Here is a 16,938-nt window from a genome sequence, read left to right on the forward strand (position 1 = left end):
TTATGCTACAGAAGGCCAGGAAGCCAGACGACGTAAACAACGATGAGTCTCCTTTAGCCAATCACATTACGTAACAGTACACTCATGAAAGGATTACATGACTCTAAAATTAAATCCAGACATGACTGTGGACTGTTTGATGGTTTATATAAACAAAAGAATCCTTTATTTACAGCAGTATCTTAATAAAGAATGTGTGATGAATGAAGCCAGTGTTATGATAGTACGACCAAATCCTGTAATGGGAAGTTTAAAGAATGTATATTCATCCACAAGAACTCAGTTAACACAGTTCTGCCATCAAGCATTCAACCCTTATATGCAACATAGTAAAGAAGGAAGGTAGCAGCACATCTTCACGTGCTTATGTATTTACTTAGTCATTTACTGTTATATCTTGAGGATACAGGTATGCTACTCTGTAATGTTAGTTTGGACATCTTCAGGTTGAACGCAATTCTTTAAACATAATATAACTAATCCAGGGTTAGGGTAACCAGGGGTAACTGATAACATGTTGTTATCAGTCTGAGATAATCCTGTTATATCTCAACCAGCTTATTTGATTGATTTGTTAATCCTGAATTTGAGTTATCTTTAATAACACTAGGCTTTTTAAAAATAGGAAAATAAGTAGAGAGTTGAAACCACGATCAGCATTCATATAGTTGGATGAATGATAATCATGTTATTGCAGTGAGTGTTTAGAGGCCTCTCAGTTCATTGCACTCTTCCTCGCTGTTGAACATATTACCAGTTAAAGACTGATGTTCAGGCACAACTGAGATGTGATTAAAGTGACATCCCCAATAGACATATAAGCAACGTTTAAGTTCTAATCATCAATCTGAGTTTCGAGCAAAGTGAGATTTTTATTAAATAATTCACAAAATGTTTGTGTTCAAATCCGCTCATTATTGTTAAATAAAATGTCATATGTTCTGTTTGCATTGGTCTCTTCAGCTGATGTCTTTCAGCTCAGAATCCCAATTTATTATATATATATATATATATATATATATATAAATAGTCTGCAATCTGTATTGTGTGGTCCTTACAACGGAATCATTTTCTTTCATTACGTATGACATGTACAGTATAACATTGTGTGGAGGGGTACTGGTATTCAGTTGTGCTGCAGAAACAACTGTCTTGATTTCACATCAGTGACAACCACTGAGCTGAATACATTGTATCTCCCATCTGATCCTTGCCACTTACTGTGTGTGTGTGTGTGTGTGTGTGTGTGTGTGTGTGTGTGTGTGTGTGTGTGTGTGTGTGTGTGTGTGTGTGTGTGTGTGTGTGTGTGTGTGTGTTCCTCTCTCCTTCTTGCTTCAGCATCGTCGGTGGAGCGTAAGGAGTGCTACTATCATCTGAATGATGAGAACCTGTGTGAGAGTGTGCTGACCAGCCACGTCACCCTGCAGGAGTGCTGCTGCACGCTGGGAGCTGGCTGGGGTGACAACTGTGAGGTACATCCCTGCCCTGTCAATGGCACAGGTGAGTTAGGGGAGGAGGAGACACAATAATAACACATTGATACACTCAGTATTGGGATATATATCAGTGGGATTATATACCATAAGATTTTAGAATCACATTTTAGTCATTATCATTTTAAAAACCCCTGTGTGTAGTTGGTTTAATGTGGTGTACCACCACAGACAGACTTATCCACTGCATATACCATGTCCCTGATCTTTGTATGTGGGTAAATGAGTTTCATCGAGTATTTTACTCGAGCCTGTGATATGATATGTTGTACAGGGTCAAATCACAACAAGGCACACATTAACAGTGGCTTGAATCTGTGTATTTAAACAGTTAAGCAGGAACTAATCTCCTCTGTTAGCCTACACAGTGAGGTATACCTGATAAATTGCCCTTACAGTATATACTGCTGAGACATACAAGCATGCCAACCTTAATACTTCAATTTCTGTCCCCTTTCAGACCACTTTAACCAGATGTGTCCATATGGAAGAGGTTCTTTTCCCAGTGCTGACTTGCTGTATGGAGTACCCACTGCTGACACTTACAAAGGTAAGACTAGACCTCACATGTAGGTTACATAGCGGACCCTGTTCTAGTTAGTTTTATTCACATAATAACTCCATTGTCTGGATTTGCACTTTCACACATGCAGCACATAACTGGAGATTGTCTTGTGTCAGGTAGGTTCACACCTCCTGGAAATTAGGAGAGGAACAGCACGTGACTTACAACACTGGTTTCAAAAACTGTCAGTGTTCTCCTGTGTGCATTGGAGAGGAGGGTCCTATTGTATTTAGCACACTATATTTACCCTGCATTGAAATCACCAAAACTATAATGACTGTATTTTTCACCCTCGATAAAACTTTATTATTTTGCTAAGCACCAATTCAGATAAAAAGTCTGAGAATTCAGATACACATAACTGCTCTAGTAGAATAGTAGAATAGTAACATGTGCTGCCTTCTCTCTGCCTGTAGATGCAGATGAATGTACACTGTTTGGCCAGGAGGTGTGTAAAGGAGGCTTCTGTCTGGATACTGTGGGAAGCTATGAGTGTTACTGCAAGACTGGACAGGACTACGACCCTTCCAAGCTGGAGTGCAGAGGTCAGGGTTTGTTTATATGTTAATGTCTGTGCATGTGAATAATGTCCACAATTGAAAAAATACTATACTATACTTTATTATGATATGATATTTTTACAATAAAATAACAGCATGGAAGAGTCCCCCAAAACTAAAATAAATAAAAGACAGCCACTTCAAAATATGTTAGATAAAGACAGCCTGAAAGCACTATTTTAATAATAATAATCTAAATGTACGCAGTCTAAAAATGTAAACAAACACTTGTGTTGACTGTCCTGAAAATACAAATACTATAGTATTTGTAATGCTATAGTTCAAAGAAAAGTGGTCTCTGTATCTTCCAGGGGTGTAGCATAGGGAGTGTTGCCGTGTCGCCACTGTCCTGTTTAGCTTCAAAGGTTTTGCCAACTTGGCGTCTCGTCCTTGCAGTCTTGTCCTACTTACATGGTCTTGCTGTTCTCTCTCCTCACTCAGACTGCTGTGAAGGAGAAGAAAGCTCCCTCAGTCACAAAACAAATTGAGACTCTTTGCTTGGTCACTTCTCTTTAATTAGCTTATAACAGACAAAGAACTGTCCTTCCATTACCTCAGCTTCTCCTGGCAGACTCTCAGTCTCTTCTATCTCTTCTCTCCACTTCTGCCTTCACTGCCAGTGCAGGCAGAACTGTCTCAAACTGTCCTGTGCTGTACTGTAACTCACTCTGTGTCTTTTTATACTCACGTGCCCTGAAAACTAGCCCCTGTATACAGCCTAAAGGTGTGAGAGAAGTCAGAGCTTTCTGTTTTTTCATCTGTGGTGGCACCATGTGTCAGGGCATTCAGTGGTTATGCAATCCAATCACTCATCTGAGCTTCCATCATAGCCAGATTTGTAGTGACCTCTTTCTCCCTAATAGCTTTTCATAAGTCACCTCCTGCTGACCAGGTGGCACATTTTGCACTGCAGCTTCAGTCAAAATGGAACCACTTGAAGATCTCTTTCAGGTGGCTCACATGACTGTTGAAACCAGGGTAAATCACAACCATATTATTCATAATAAATCAACAGTGAGTCATTTACCGTGTTCCCCAAGCGACATTGCATCTGCCTTTGAAACGTGGCCAGAGTGTTACACAGGCCAAATGATTTGAATTCTTACAGGTTGAAAGGTGTTGTAAAGGCAGTCTTCCCTCTATCAGAGAGATTCCCACTTACAAGTAACTAGTAAATAGATGTACTTTATTGATCCCAATTTGGGAAATTATTGATTTAATAATTATTATCATTATTTGATTGAATGAAATGAACCTTGAGTTAATATTGTTTGTCAAATCTCCAATTTATTACTCTCTATTGAAACAGACTCAGCACAAAAGCGATTTCACTCTGCATTTCAGTCCTGCAAATTACAAATTAAGGGAAAATTTGCATTGGAACACATTAACGCTGAAAACACACAAAGAAAGCTAGCTCAGTTAGCTTGATTTTGTCACTTATAGCAAAATAGTTAATCCTGTCAGTATGCATGTGTTTGTGTGTATGTATATGTTTGTCCATGTAATACAGCTTGAGATAATGCAGATGGTATGATAATTTGGTTTTGTTGTGTGGTTTTTCTCTGAATTTTCTCTGTTTTTTCTTTTCTGTAGACATCAATGAGTGTCTGGATGAGTCTGTGTGTGTTGGTGGACAGTGTATGAACACAGATGGCTCATTCATGTGTTTCTGTACACATCCAATGGTGTTGGACCCCAACAGTAACCAATGTGTCTTCATTTCTGAGGTGGCCGGTAAGAAACCTGCATATTCTTCTTATCCCAACAGAGCGTCAGCAAAAAATACTCAAACTAGACACACAAGAAAATTCTAGACTAAAAATCTAACTTTAAGTCTCAGCAACAACTTAGGCAACAACTTTACAACAAGTTTCACAAATTCAAATCTCAGTAAAGTCAGCCATGCTCACCCTCAAACTCCTCAAACCATCAATTTCATTCTTGGAGCCTACTGAGAGCACAGCTTCAAACCCCTACCCGACAGACAAAACGTTCTTGTCCAATTCTGATGGACTGCACCGACATCTTCTCTACCGCTTTTTTCTGAGACACTAGAGAAGTTTAGCCTCAGACTAAAACAGGTAATGTTTACTCAGGCCTCCTTAAAAGCCACTTTCCTCGGATTGGCATGACATCCACTCGTAAAATGTTTTCTTACTTCAAATGTAGGCACAGCCAATGATATGCTAGAATTTTTTAGTACTTTCAAAAAAATTAAAAGGCCAAGCTTGAGGAAATGTTGGTCAAAATGTATCAATTTTGTTTCTGAAACTTAGTGACAGACAATAACTGATTGAAATTGAAACTTCTCGAAACCATGTGTACATGTTCCAGGCTGAATCTGATCCAGAATGTGAGTAAACAAAATTAAAGAAACAAAGATTACAAGACGATGTCTCAATTCAGGGCATATTACATCCTTTACCTGCTTATTGTGCAACACAGTGGATTCAATCTTTCAGTCGTTATTTGTGAATTATAGAATAAATTATAATATATCATTAGCTGTCGCTAAATGACTGCATGGTTAACCTGCACTGTCAGTTATTTTTATGCATTTTTTCTATTTGAATACATTAAAAGACTATAATACATGTTTACAGTAGACTGTAATGGGAGAACGAGCTGTGCTTGGAGCAGATTATCCTATACAGAAATCTGTCACAAGCTGACATCATCTCGTCCTCTATATACATTTACCTCGTTATTTGAAACTTTGACCTTGTTTAATATAGACATTACATTATATATATGACAGACAGTAAGGGAGAGCGAAACAGATCCCCTTTAAGCATTATGTTTTGCATATTGTAATTTGGTCCTAACATTGGACTTATGGGTGAACTGATTAGAGCTAGGTGGTTAAAAGTCAAAGGGCAAGGTCATTCTGATATCGCTGAGCCATGAATCAAGAATTCATAAACTAATTATGACATAACTTAACATAGTGTTCTAATAGGATGAATAGTTAGGACAATTTATATGCAAAAGGTCAAAGTTCAATTCTACACTTCATGTATGACACGAGTCTGGAAAGACAAGGGTATAACTGACTTGACTGGTTGGTCGAGGCATACAACTATGTTGCAGTAATTCTCGATTGTGTTTTATTCCCCTCATTTCTGTTTTCACTAACCAAAGTAAATTTCACTTTTAATGTCAGTGGGCATTTCATACCATGAGATAATGACATCATTAAGTGATGTGATGATGGCGATAAACTACAAAATCATACTTTTCTGTCTTGACAACATGACACATGACAACCAACACCAAGTAATACAAATACAATGTTGAAAAATGTATACAGTTTATGCGCTTCAACCAAAAGGTTCCTTATTCATTCCTATGTCTCAGTAATACTATTTATTTACACAAATGGATGGAATCACACATGTGCTGTTTATATAGTAATGCTGTGTATATGTTTACAGAGCAACATGAGACAGAGCAGATCGACTACCAGGGGATCTGCTGGCAGACGGTTACAGAGACCATGACGTGCACACAGCCGCTGGGTCACAACAGGAAGACCACATACACAGAGTGCTGCTGTCTGTACGGAGACGCCTGGGGCATGGACTGTGCCCTGTGTCCCCCGAAGAACACCGGTACAAACTATACAACACAACGTGCACACACATACACACACACACTATCAGGGCAGGTTCAAGTTCACCAAAATGTACTTGATTTACATTGTGCATGTCTCATTAGTGTTGACACAAGCTGAATATGAATTGGTTTATTACGTTTCAGTCATAGACTGTATATGAAGATGGTAGACAACATGTCTCCACTTCCTTCTACTATTCAAAAATAAAGCCCAAATATCCAGGATATCTACACGTGCTTGACCAACCGAGAGTCAGCCTAAGCTGTCAGTAATGACATTGTATAGTATCATGTTACAAATGAGTGAAAGAAACGATCTTACAGAAAAAAATATTCGAAATGTATTTATTCTTAGTTTGGTCCGTGTCCCAACCATTAACATCGAGGAGCCAGCCCCCAGGCTTTTGCTTCACTTTAGGAGAGTAGTCACGACATCCATCTTTCCAAACAGTTGGTTTCAATTGTTAATGAAGGTCATAATGGAAAAAGCACCAGTGGGCAGCTGTGGCTCAAGAGGTAGAGCAGGTCGTCTACTGACAAATGGTCGGTGGTTCGATCCCAGTCTACCCCATTCCACTGCGTGCACTGAGTCATCAACACTAGAAAAGCGCTATATAAATACAGATTATTTACCTGTCAGATAATTTGCAGCAAGCATAAGACCAAGTGTTGATCTTTACATTTACCCAACTTATTAGTGCACTATTTCACTTGCTCAGATGTTTGATAGCAGCATGTATTACAGCATGCATACAGACTTATGCAGTAAAATTGGTCCACATCATCCATCAGAATCAGGGCAAGTGACATTACATTATACCATTACACATGGTTAATGGACTGAATTTATATGTTTCGTTATATTGCATTTATATAACACTTTTCTAGTTTATTGACCACTCTAAGCGCTTCATACCACAGGTCACATTCACACACGCTTTCATACAGTGCTTGCTCTATCCCTTCTCTAACGGACACACACACACACACGTACACACACACACTCTAATGGTATATCATTGGGGTAATTACGTGTTCAATATCTTGCCCAAGGACACTTTTAACATACAGACCGGATGAGGCAGTGATCGAATCACCGACCTTCATGGAATAAGTAGCCGTCCGGATGCTGGTTAGACTTCATTTCTACCTGCTTCCTCTTAGCTTGTTTGGATGAATAATAGTGTATACACACACACACACCGCACCAGATCAAACGATGTGATTTGTGACCCTGTCAGTTTGTTGTATTGCTGATTAAAATTTGTAATCATCAGATGAAAATATATTTTTAAATTTCACTTTTGTCACACATGCACACAAAAATGTTAAATGAGGATTAATTTTAAAACTGGCAGCCCTGAACTTCGATATTCACTGTTGGTGAGTATGCTGTGAATAGGTATCCTCACACACTCCATTTACGTGCCTGTGGGAACTCAAATCACTTCATTTTATTGATGATATAACCAATAATATTAGTGTTTTACCATGTCATAGCGGTTGTTGCTGGTATTTCTTACTTTTCTTGATTCATGTGTTTTCACTCTCTCTCAGGGGATTATGCATCCATGTGTAACATACCTCTGGGTGGTGGGCGGCGGCCATATGGCCACGATGCCCTCACTGCTGGCCCAGTCCATGAATATGAAGTGAGGCCAGACTACTCTCCATCACCTGAGCAGGAGGCTGTCCTGCCCTTCTATGAGAACCAGGAGCGTAAGTATTTGTATTAAATGTTTCCTTTATATTAACAGCAGGGAATTGGTTTGGACAAAACACTAGAAAATCATCTCATTATTACATTATACAGCTGTTAAGCAGCATAAACTAACTGTTTCAGACAACAGCCCTCAAAACAATCATAAAGATGAATCAACACCTTTTTGGAACAGTTTGAATGTTCCTATCATAACCTTTACCAGCTTCCATCATTTGGTTTCATATTATAAATATACAGTTTCAGCTTTTCTTAATTATTTGGTTTTATATTATAAATATACAGGTTCAGCCCTTCAGAAAGCAAGCAGGTCTTATTGTACAACACTCTGCTGCCATCTTGTGAAAATCAAACTAACAACACAGATCAGATCAGAGCCATTAAAGCGAACCGTCCAAGAGACTGCTGGTCCTCACTCCAGACCAGCAACCAGGTGAAGAGAACACCTCTGCCTTCACCAGGTGAAGACCTCTGCCTGTAATGACAGGTTGGATTTTGGTGGTCGATGTCAAAAAGTCAAGGTCACGTGACCTTGTGTTGTTACGAACATGATATATCAGGAATGCCCATTTGGCACAAACATTCAATTGGACTCAAGGATGACCTGAATTTGGTGGTTAATGGTCAATGACCCTGTGACTTCTCAAAACACATGGCTTGTGAATGTGATATCTCAGGAGGGTTAGGCATACATGTTCACTTGGACTCATGGATTAAACAATTCGATTCTGGTGGTCAAAGGACAAGGTCACGGCGGCCTCAAAGAGCACGTTTTTGGCCTCTTGAATGTGGTATCTCAAGAGCACCTTGGGGGAACTTCTGCAGCTTTTGATCAGTTGTCACTAGTAATGAAACTGTTTCATGATTTTTGTGAACAAAATTATCATGGTTATCAGTACGATTGCTGTTAATGTGCTGTAAAAAAAACTATAGAAAATTTAAATTGCTAACATTTTTACGATGTTATGTTACGATGTCGACAACTTTGTACGTTAAGTGCAGACGTCAAACCCCCAAAAATATATGCGTTTGTTAGATTCACGCAATTTGCTCACAGTATATGTCAGGATTTCTTAGCTATGGTCAGAGATTAATAACAGTTCTCCTGCTGTTAGAGCCCCCACCCCACCAGATCGTGATCTGATGCAGTGGACCATGCCACGGGGCTCTCACCACAGCAGCCAGAGACGAACCATTCTGGTTTTAGCATTTTTATTGAATCAAACACACTTAACAAACATAAATAAACTTCAACTAAAGGCAACTAGCTTTCCAGCTCCGTCAGTCTCTTCCAGAGTCTCTCCGTGTCCTGTGTGTTTCAGTCTCTCCTGTGCTGATTGATCCTCTGTGGTTCAGGTGAGGGGGCCTCCCACCCCCCTCACCTCCACAGACACTTTTGCTAATTTTGCTTGATGCTGGACAATTTTTACCATGAGCTAAACACCGTGGTAATCAACCGCGGTTTTACTGATGGTTTAAACTATCTTTCTTGTTAATCAAACAAACAAAAGTGCTATCTATTGATTCCTGAATGTTGTCTGTTTTTGTTATAGATCCATTCAAAGCATTTGAGGGTTTGCGAGCAGAGGAGTGTGGGATACTGAATGGCTGTGAGAATGGTCGGTGTGTGCGGGTTCAGGAGGGATACACCTGTGACTGCTTCGATGGATACACCTTGGACCTGTCCCGCATGACCTGCATTGGTAAGAGAGCAGCCACACACAACAAAACGAAAGAAAAAGGAAAACACCTTTGAAATATCTGTCATAATGTTTCCTCCTCTGTCAACAGATGTGAACGAGTGTTCAGAACTGAACAATCGGATGTCGCTGTGTAAAAACGCAAAGTGCATCAACACAGTGGGCTCCTATCAGTGTGTCTGTCTGCCAGGGTTCACTGCTTCTGACAAACCCAACTACTGTGTGGAGGTTCCAACACACCACACATCAACACACACACAGTGAGCATGGACAGGTGACAAGAGACACAAAACACACGCACAAGCTTGTATTACTATACTTGTGAGGACGTCCAATACATCCGGTCAGTGCCAAATCATGAACACTAACCTCTTAGTTCAACTCCCTGGTTTGGTCAGTGTCCAGCAGCGCTCCCAAAACACGTCATAGCTCATCCTCAGCAGTGACCGGGAGGATTATTTGAGATGTGGGGGGTCATATACCCAAATTAGAGAGAGAACCTACAACTGTTAAAATCTATTTATAATTTTTGTCCATCATCTAAATCAAACCTTCAAAACTTAAACCTTGTCCCTTGAATCAACTTCAAATCTTATTCCCCAATTTAAAGATAATCTAAATCCAGATCTGCCGTTTACCCATGTCATTGTCACTATTTTCCCTCACTCCCTGCCTTTCCCATCCGTTCTCCATCACTGTTTTTTAGTCTACCTTTGTTGTAATATATTTATTATACTTTTTCATTTACTAGTTTTCCAATAAAATAAATCCAAATATTATATAAGCACTTCCAATGTTAAGGCCTAATTTTGTAAAAGGCCTGAAAGTATAATTTTTTAAGAGATTTTCAGTGACTGCATCGCAAATAAGGTAACTAGCTTCATCTCCTATGTCTACCTTGTTTAAGGAATTATTTGGCGATATTTAGGGATATGTTTACTACTCCAGAGAGATAGATGAGAGGATTTCATAAGATGCCATTAGCCTAGCTATGTGCTTTGGGGAAACACCTGGCATACCGTCTTTATGACAACATTTTTAGAAATAAAATCAGTGTATTTTAACTCTTCCTTAATGATGAGTTGTGATTGACAGAGGACAGAACCTTTATATTTTTTTTAACAGTCAGTGTAGAGAACAAGCTGCTGAAATACATGTAGAATAATATGTCCTTACAGGACTTGTAGTGTGAGAGCAGCAGCTGCAAAGCTTGGCATGTGTCTGTACAGAATGCAGGCACATTGTTTAGTGTAGGTGCTCAGAGTCACATTTACCGGTGTATAGTGAAACACAAGCTGTTTAGAGCCACCACTAACATGTGTCTCAGGTGCTCCGATCACGATTGGACAGCTGTCAACAGGTTTAAATGCCCGCGAGGGCCATTGAGCTCCAACCACTCAGACCCCATTCAGAGTTGGTCTGGGACGCATGTTGATACAGTCTCTTAGCAGTGTAAACACAAATGTGTCCTTGGCCATATTGAAGGACAGCCTACTCAGCTGATATCCTCTGTGTAAATGGGAGAACATACTCATTTGTGCATCAATGAAGTTGACAACAGAAAAAAACACAACATGCCTCCATACTGCTTCTGTGTCTATGATAACAGCAATGAGCAATGAGAGCACCACACATCTTGGGTGATGTGGCTTTGCCTGGAACATGCCAAGGAATAAACACAGTTTTTAATGATTTTTTTCTTTCTTTATTTATGGAAGATAAAAGTCCTGTGGACTAAAAGTGGCTAAACTAGCGGACGTAGCTACATGATGGTGTGTCCGAGGGTCAGTGAATGCACCTGGTATGAAGATATCAGAGGACATTTAGGCTTAAAACTTGATGTAAATGACCTCGTTTGTCAGGGCTTGAGGACACTTGGATGACACCACATGAGCTGTATGAAGGCATGTTGTGTTTTTTCTGTTGTTTTACTACATCTGAAGTGTAGGTCACCATTGATTTCAATTGTATTGGATTCTGCTGCAACACGGTTTACACCTGAGACTCCAGAAGTGTTTTGTGGACTCAAACACTTCACCCACCCCTCCATCGACATAGTGGTGACTAAAATTACTGTATATTATCTTATCATCTAATGAGAAATGAACATCCAAAGCGTGAATACCACAAAAAGGTAAACAGGATAAACACAGTCCCATTTGAAGGTGGCATCATTCAGCTAAAGTACCGTACATGCAATTGACAGCATTTCTCATTCGAATGCAATTTTTTGTCTGTAAGGCAGTAACAAGGTCATTTGTTCTACTGCTTTATGCTAATGTTTAACAGATTAAACATCTTTTTTAATTGTGTTAGCATGCAAGCATCTGCCAAATAGCAAATCACAGCTGAGGCTGATGGAAAAACCAAAGAGTAATGGACACATTCTAATTTCGAAATGATAATAAGGAAAAGTTAGAGGATCAAACAGTTGCTGTAGTTCATCCTGACCGGAGCATTACTTTGATAGTACTTGATGGTAATACAGCCAATTTCTGAGTTGTTACCCAAATCCAAAGTAAGTTGGACCAAAACGGTGGATTTACTTACACTGTCATTCTTAAGGCCACACCACCAGTGTGGATAATAAGCTTGGGAACCGCTACTTTACAGAAGACTATTATGCTGCCTGAGTAACTAACCTTCCACTTCCCTACACATGTATTTTTTCACTTAATTCAACATTTGATGGAGTCGCTGACAAGCCATTTATTATTATGTTTAATCATGGTGTATGTGTTTAAAACTGGGATGTAAATGCTGAGATGAAGCTGAAGAACATTGACATAGATCCTTGAGGAGACTGTTGTTCCTTAAAAGTATAGAAATACAACCAACACACTCACACACACACAAAACACACACACACACTTACTTAATCAAAGCCCATATATTCTGCACTGTATAAAATACACACTAAATGAAACAAACAGTAATTTACTTGAGATGAAGATTCAACTTAATCTACTCTTTGGTGTCATCGTATTTTGGTGATAGAAACACAGAACTGTATAAAATGTATGTTTTGTCTGTTGCTTTTCTAAGTTTATTTCTTATTTTGTAAGTGGAGATTTACGTGTTACACAAGGCCGTATTGCTCTTTTAACAAATTGACAAACCCTTTGGACTTGTGCTGGGGGATCCAGTTTTATGTTGTACCCAGTCAAACTGATTGTGGATATTTAATTCTGTGAAGAGGTCAGCTGTTTGCTCCTCCTCTTCCTCCTTCGCCCTCTGTCTGCCATTAAGAAAAGCCTGTTACCACACTACACTACTTTTGTAAAATGCAATCCTAAATCTACTTGTTGTTTCCTGTTTCTTACAAAGAGCTTAAAGACTTTTTGTTACCTGGTATTCCTTCCTCCTTGTGTCTATGTGTTGAGATGACTGAAATGTTTTATTTTCCATACTTCTCTGAACTACATTTCACTGCTAAGTCTTGCCAGGTGGCAAAGCTGCTATGGGACAGAAGAAACTTGTGTACATTTAAACAAAAGAGTGGAGAACACAGCTATGTATTTGTAATTTGTACATGGGTAAATATCTTTTTCTATGAATACGTAATACAATGTATATTAAACCCCTTGGTATTAAACCACAAATTGTGATATTTAACCGGTTGGCCTGTTAGTTTTTACCATTTCAAACATGAGTCTGTTACATTAAAGATGAAGGATTGCATCTTGGGAATTTAAAGCTGTGGACTAGAACTGAGCAGCCCAAATGATCCAATCGGTTCAGGGCTGCAGGTCTGACAGCTGACTGGTTCAGGTTTAAAAGCTTTTTCAGTAATAATAGTTAATTCACTCAGGTTAGGGTATGAATTCCATAACTCAGTTTAAAAATCCCGTAAGCATATTTTTATTCATACATATAACTTAATTCAAATGATCTCTGACGAGAGGATCACAGCTGAGCTGGTCTTGTTCACACACCAGAGATACATCATATAAATTCAGAGGCTGCTATTACAGAGTGGATTAAACTGTGTTCCTTTATTGCCTGATACAAAAGTAAAGATTCTGATTCAGACTCAGTTATCAGCTGACAAAACAGGAACATTTAGCAGCTAATGCAGCAGATATTTGTCTGGAGTTGGTAGAGACGGTAAAGATTGAAAGGAGCTGAATACCGTTGGATAAGTTCACCATATCAGCTTAGAAGGTGGTTTAATATCAATGGTATGTTCACAACTCATTCTCACTGATTCCAAGTGGCCAAGAAATAAGTTACTGCAGGTCAAGTTACTGAGTGTTTCAGAATACTACCATAACTGAATGTTAGAAAACCTGAGTGTAAATTGAAACATGACATTTAAAATCCTCTAAACCTACATTTATTTGGGACATGACCCTGTTGTCCTCAGTGGCAGATACACTCATGTCATTTGTTGTGTTTTACCTCAGAATGTCACTGTGTAGCTGTGTGTGTGACCTTTCCAAAACCTTTAGGACGGTGCCAGTGTGGCTTCACTGAGCCCAGTGCTTCTGTTTTCATTGTCAGTGGCTTTTAGTTAAGCCAAAAAACAAAAACAAAGACCATCAACTCAAGGTCACACACTTGGAAACGTTCCAAGAGAGATTTCACACATTATGTTGCCAAGCCATAGAGATACACAGAGAAACCTAAGCTTTTATCACATGGTACTCTTTGACTTTACACACAGCTCCAATAGATACTCGGCATCAGAGACCCTGTTGGATATCAGCTCAGATCAAGTCAGATCACCAAAATTCATAAAGTTCTTCTTAGTTTCTGGGTTCATCAACAACCTACGTGTAGCATGTGTCCTGTGGGGTAACATGCAAGCCCCACTCCAGGGTTTCTTATCCTTTCTTGTTGTGTTTTGGGGTTTATGCCATTCAGGATGTGTGATGATAATAATAATAACAACAACAATAAAAATGAAATACTAATTATAATTACTAAGAGAGAGAGAGGGATCAGTGCATGACGGGAGTTCCCCCAGCAGTCTAGGCTTATAGCAACATAACTAAGAGATGGTTCAGGACTCAGCTGAGCCAGCGATGAACTATAAGTGTTGTCAAAGAGGACCTTTTTAAGTCTAACCTTAAATGTGTGTTAAATCACACCTTACATTTTCTAATAATACTGCATGCTTTATATCACTTATGTTGGTATTATTATGAAAGAAAATTGAAGTGGGCTAAACCATTTTTAATACATGTTGACTATAACAAATGTGTTACAGTTTACTATCTTTACTATCTGGTTTGGGATTTATCATTAACCTCTGAATTATCTATGGAGAATGAAAGAAGAATCTCCTTCTCTGGTCACAATGTGTTGGTAGACTGTAAGAATTAAAGAAGCTGCAGAGACACTGACAGAGCAGACAGAGAGAGAGAGAGAGAGAGAGAGAGAGAGAGAGAGAGAGAGAGAGAGAGAGAGAGAGAGAGAGGAGTACTTGTACTTTATGAGGAAATAGTTAACTACTAATGGAAACTACAAAGTGAGCTGGTCCTTACGTTCTGATTCACTTTTAAAGAGCTGGTTAAGGGTCAAGACTTGGTCTTAGTTTTCTGATTCAATCAGGTTTAGGTTAGTAAATGAATAAATGTATGTAGTATTCCTGTATAAGGGAAAAATGCAATCATGGCAGCAAAACAGCCATTAGAGCGTGACAACAGGTAGAACGTCTTAAAAAGTCGAACCAATAAAAACAAAGCTGACATAATATCATTGCGGAGAATATGCAAAGTTACACCTTTTTAAAAATCAGGACTGAAAGGTGGATTTCAAAGCAGCTTGTTGTTTTGTTGGCAGCAGCGTAAGTGAAGCTTGGATTTACAGTGATGTCAACAGAACCCAACAAACACCAAACATCTTTAGAAAGTCATCCGTCATCATTCAGGCTCTGATTTACACAGGAGCACAAACAAGCTCAATTTCAAGTTCCTTTGCCCTGTCCTTTCAAATGAGAGTAAGAGGCAAATGTTGAAAGTATTGAACCTGAACAGATGTTTCACATCAGCGCTTTACTTCATGGAACAAAGAGAGTAGGAAGAGATGAAAGGAATGGGTCTTGTGGAAAAAGAAGAAATAACTGTTTAGTAAGTTTTTGGTTGAAGGTGCTGGTGTATTTGCAGACAGATGCACTATTCACAAGGTCACATGGTAGCCTTATCATCACTGCTCTCTCTACATGCTATTAATAGTATGTTCATTTATTAAATGAAAAAACATTGCAGGCCCACCTAGTGTTTTCAAGTTATAAAAACATTTGAGGAAGCATAGTGACCCCCCTCTCCAAGTGTTCTAACCCTTTCTCGTAGTGTTTTGGGGTCTATGCCAATTGGGATGTGAGAACCCCTGAATACAAAAACTCTAGCTGCTGGAGGTGTGGCCACTCGCTGCCTACGCCATGAATCTGATGGCAGTGGAACCTGGTCCAGCTCTACAATAAAGCTGAAGTAATTTGGATCTGAAGTTGTTAAGAATCTGAGGATGAGTATTTAAAATTTGTGTGAAAGTTGCAAGTATTGCTTCCCTTTCCTCTCACGAGCTGCGTCGTAACGATGGCGATCCCTCCTAAAGATAGAAATAAAAAGTGTCAACCAGCTGGTCGCATTCTAGACAAAGTTAGGACATCACCGCTGTCACCAGGATTCATCATGTCTGCACCAACTTCCAAGACAATCTGTCCAACTGACTGGCCGACAATATCTTATACCCTAAAGCCACAAAGTCCAGTTCTGGAGCTCTCAATCATATCACATGTTCTCCCTCAGCTGGTGGGGGTTTCCCAGTTGCCATGGAAGTGCCGAAGTGGAAATCTCCACTTTATGGACCCATGTTGGTTTAAACTCTGTCTGTTGAGGAAGATCAAGTGATAAAAAAAAAACTTTAAAGCTCCAGGGCAGCTGCTAAATGGAACTCATTTTGTCAACTCCAGTTTCCTGAATCAAGGATATTTACAGTCCACCTCACAAAAACCTCTTGTGGACATGTGAATTGTGAATCTTGAAATGAAAGGCAGAATTTGTGTGACACTATTACACTGCTGCAGACCCATCCCGTGTTTTATTTCTTCATCTTTGTCCTCCGTTTTATAAGAACATGTTCATATGTTCATTGTTCCTCTGGATTAGATTCTGTGACTCTATCTCTATCTGTAACTGATATTTGCATAGCTGTCCTGAACACCATCCTTAGTTTCCAGTAAACTCAAAATCTATTTATAGACTGTGTGAGCGTGCGTGTGTGTGCGTGTGTGCGTGTGTGAGAGAGAGAGAGAGAGAGAGAGAGAGAGAGAGAGAGA

At 39.3% G+C, this 16,938-nt stretch overlaps 1 protein-coding gene across 5 annotated transcripts in view; it reads left to right on the forward strand.

Annotated features, from left to right (window-relative positions):
• Positions 1 to 13,271, forward strand: part of ltbp1 (latent transforming growth factor beta binding protein 1) — a 122,894-nt gene extending 109,623 nt beyond the window's left edge. For all 5 annotated transcript variants that reach the window (XM_034608295.1, XM_034608294.1, XM_034608297.1 and 2 more), the window contains 8 exons: positions 1,339 to 1,500; positions 1,954 to 2,043; positions 2,475 to 2,603; positions 4,215 to 4,355; positions 6,056 to 6,232; positions 7,794 to 7,955; positions 9,510 to 9,659; positions 9,748 to 13,271. In XM_034608295.1, coding sequence (XP_034464186.1) covers positions 1,339 to 1,500; positions 1,954 to 2,043; positions 2,475 to 2,603; positions 4,215 to 4,355; positions 6,056 to 6,232; positions 7,794 to 7,955; positions 9,510 to 9,659; positions 9,748 to 9,920 — 1,184 coding nt within the window. In that variant the 3' untranslated portion in view covers positions 9,921 to 13,271. The remainder of the gene's footprint in view (positions 1 to 1,338; positions 1,501 to 1,953; positions 2,044 to 2,474; positions 2,604 to 4,214; positions 4,356 to 6,055; positions 6,233 to 7,793; positions 7,956 to 9,509; positions 9,660 to 9,747) is intronic.
• The last annotated feature ends 3,667 nt before the right edge of the window (positions 13,272 to 16,938 follow it).

This window comes from Hippoglossus hippoglossus, chromosome 15 (assembly GCF_009819705.1).
Source record: "Hippoglossus hippoglossus isolate fHipHip1 chromosome 15, fHipHip1.pri, whole genome shotgun sequence".
In the NCBI taxonomy this organism is placed as follows: Eukaryota; Metazoa; Chordata; class Actinopteri; order Pleuronectiformes; family Pleuronectidae; genus Hippoglossus; species Hippoglossus hippoglossus.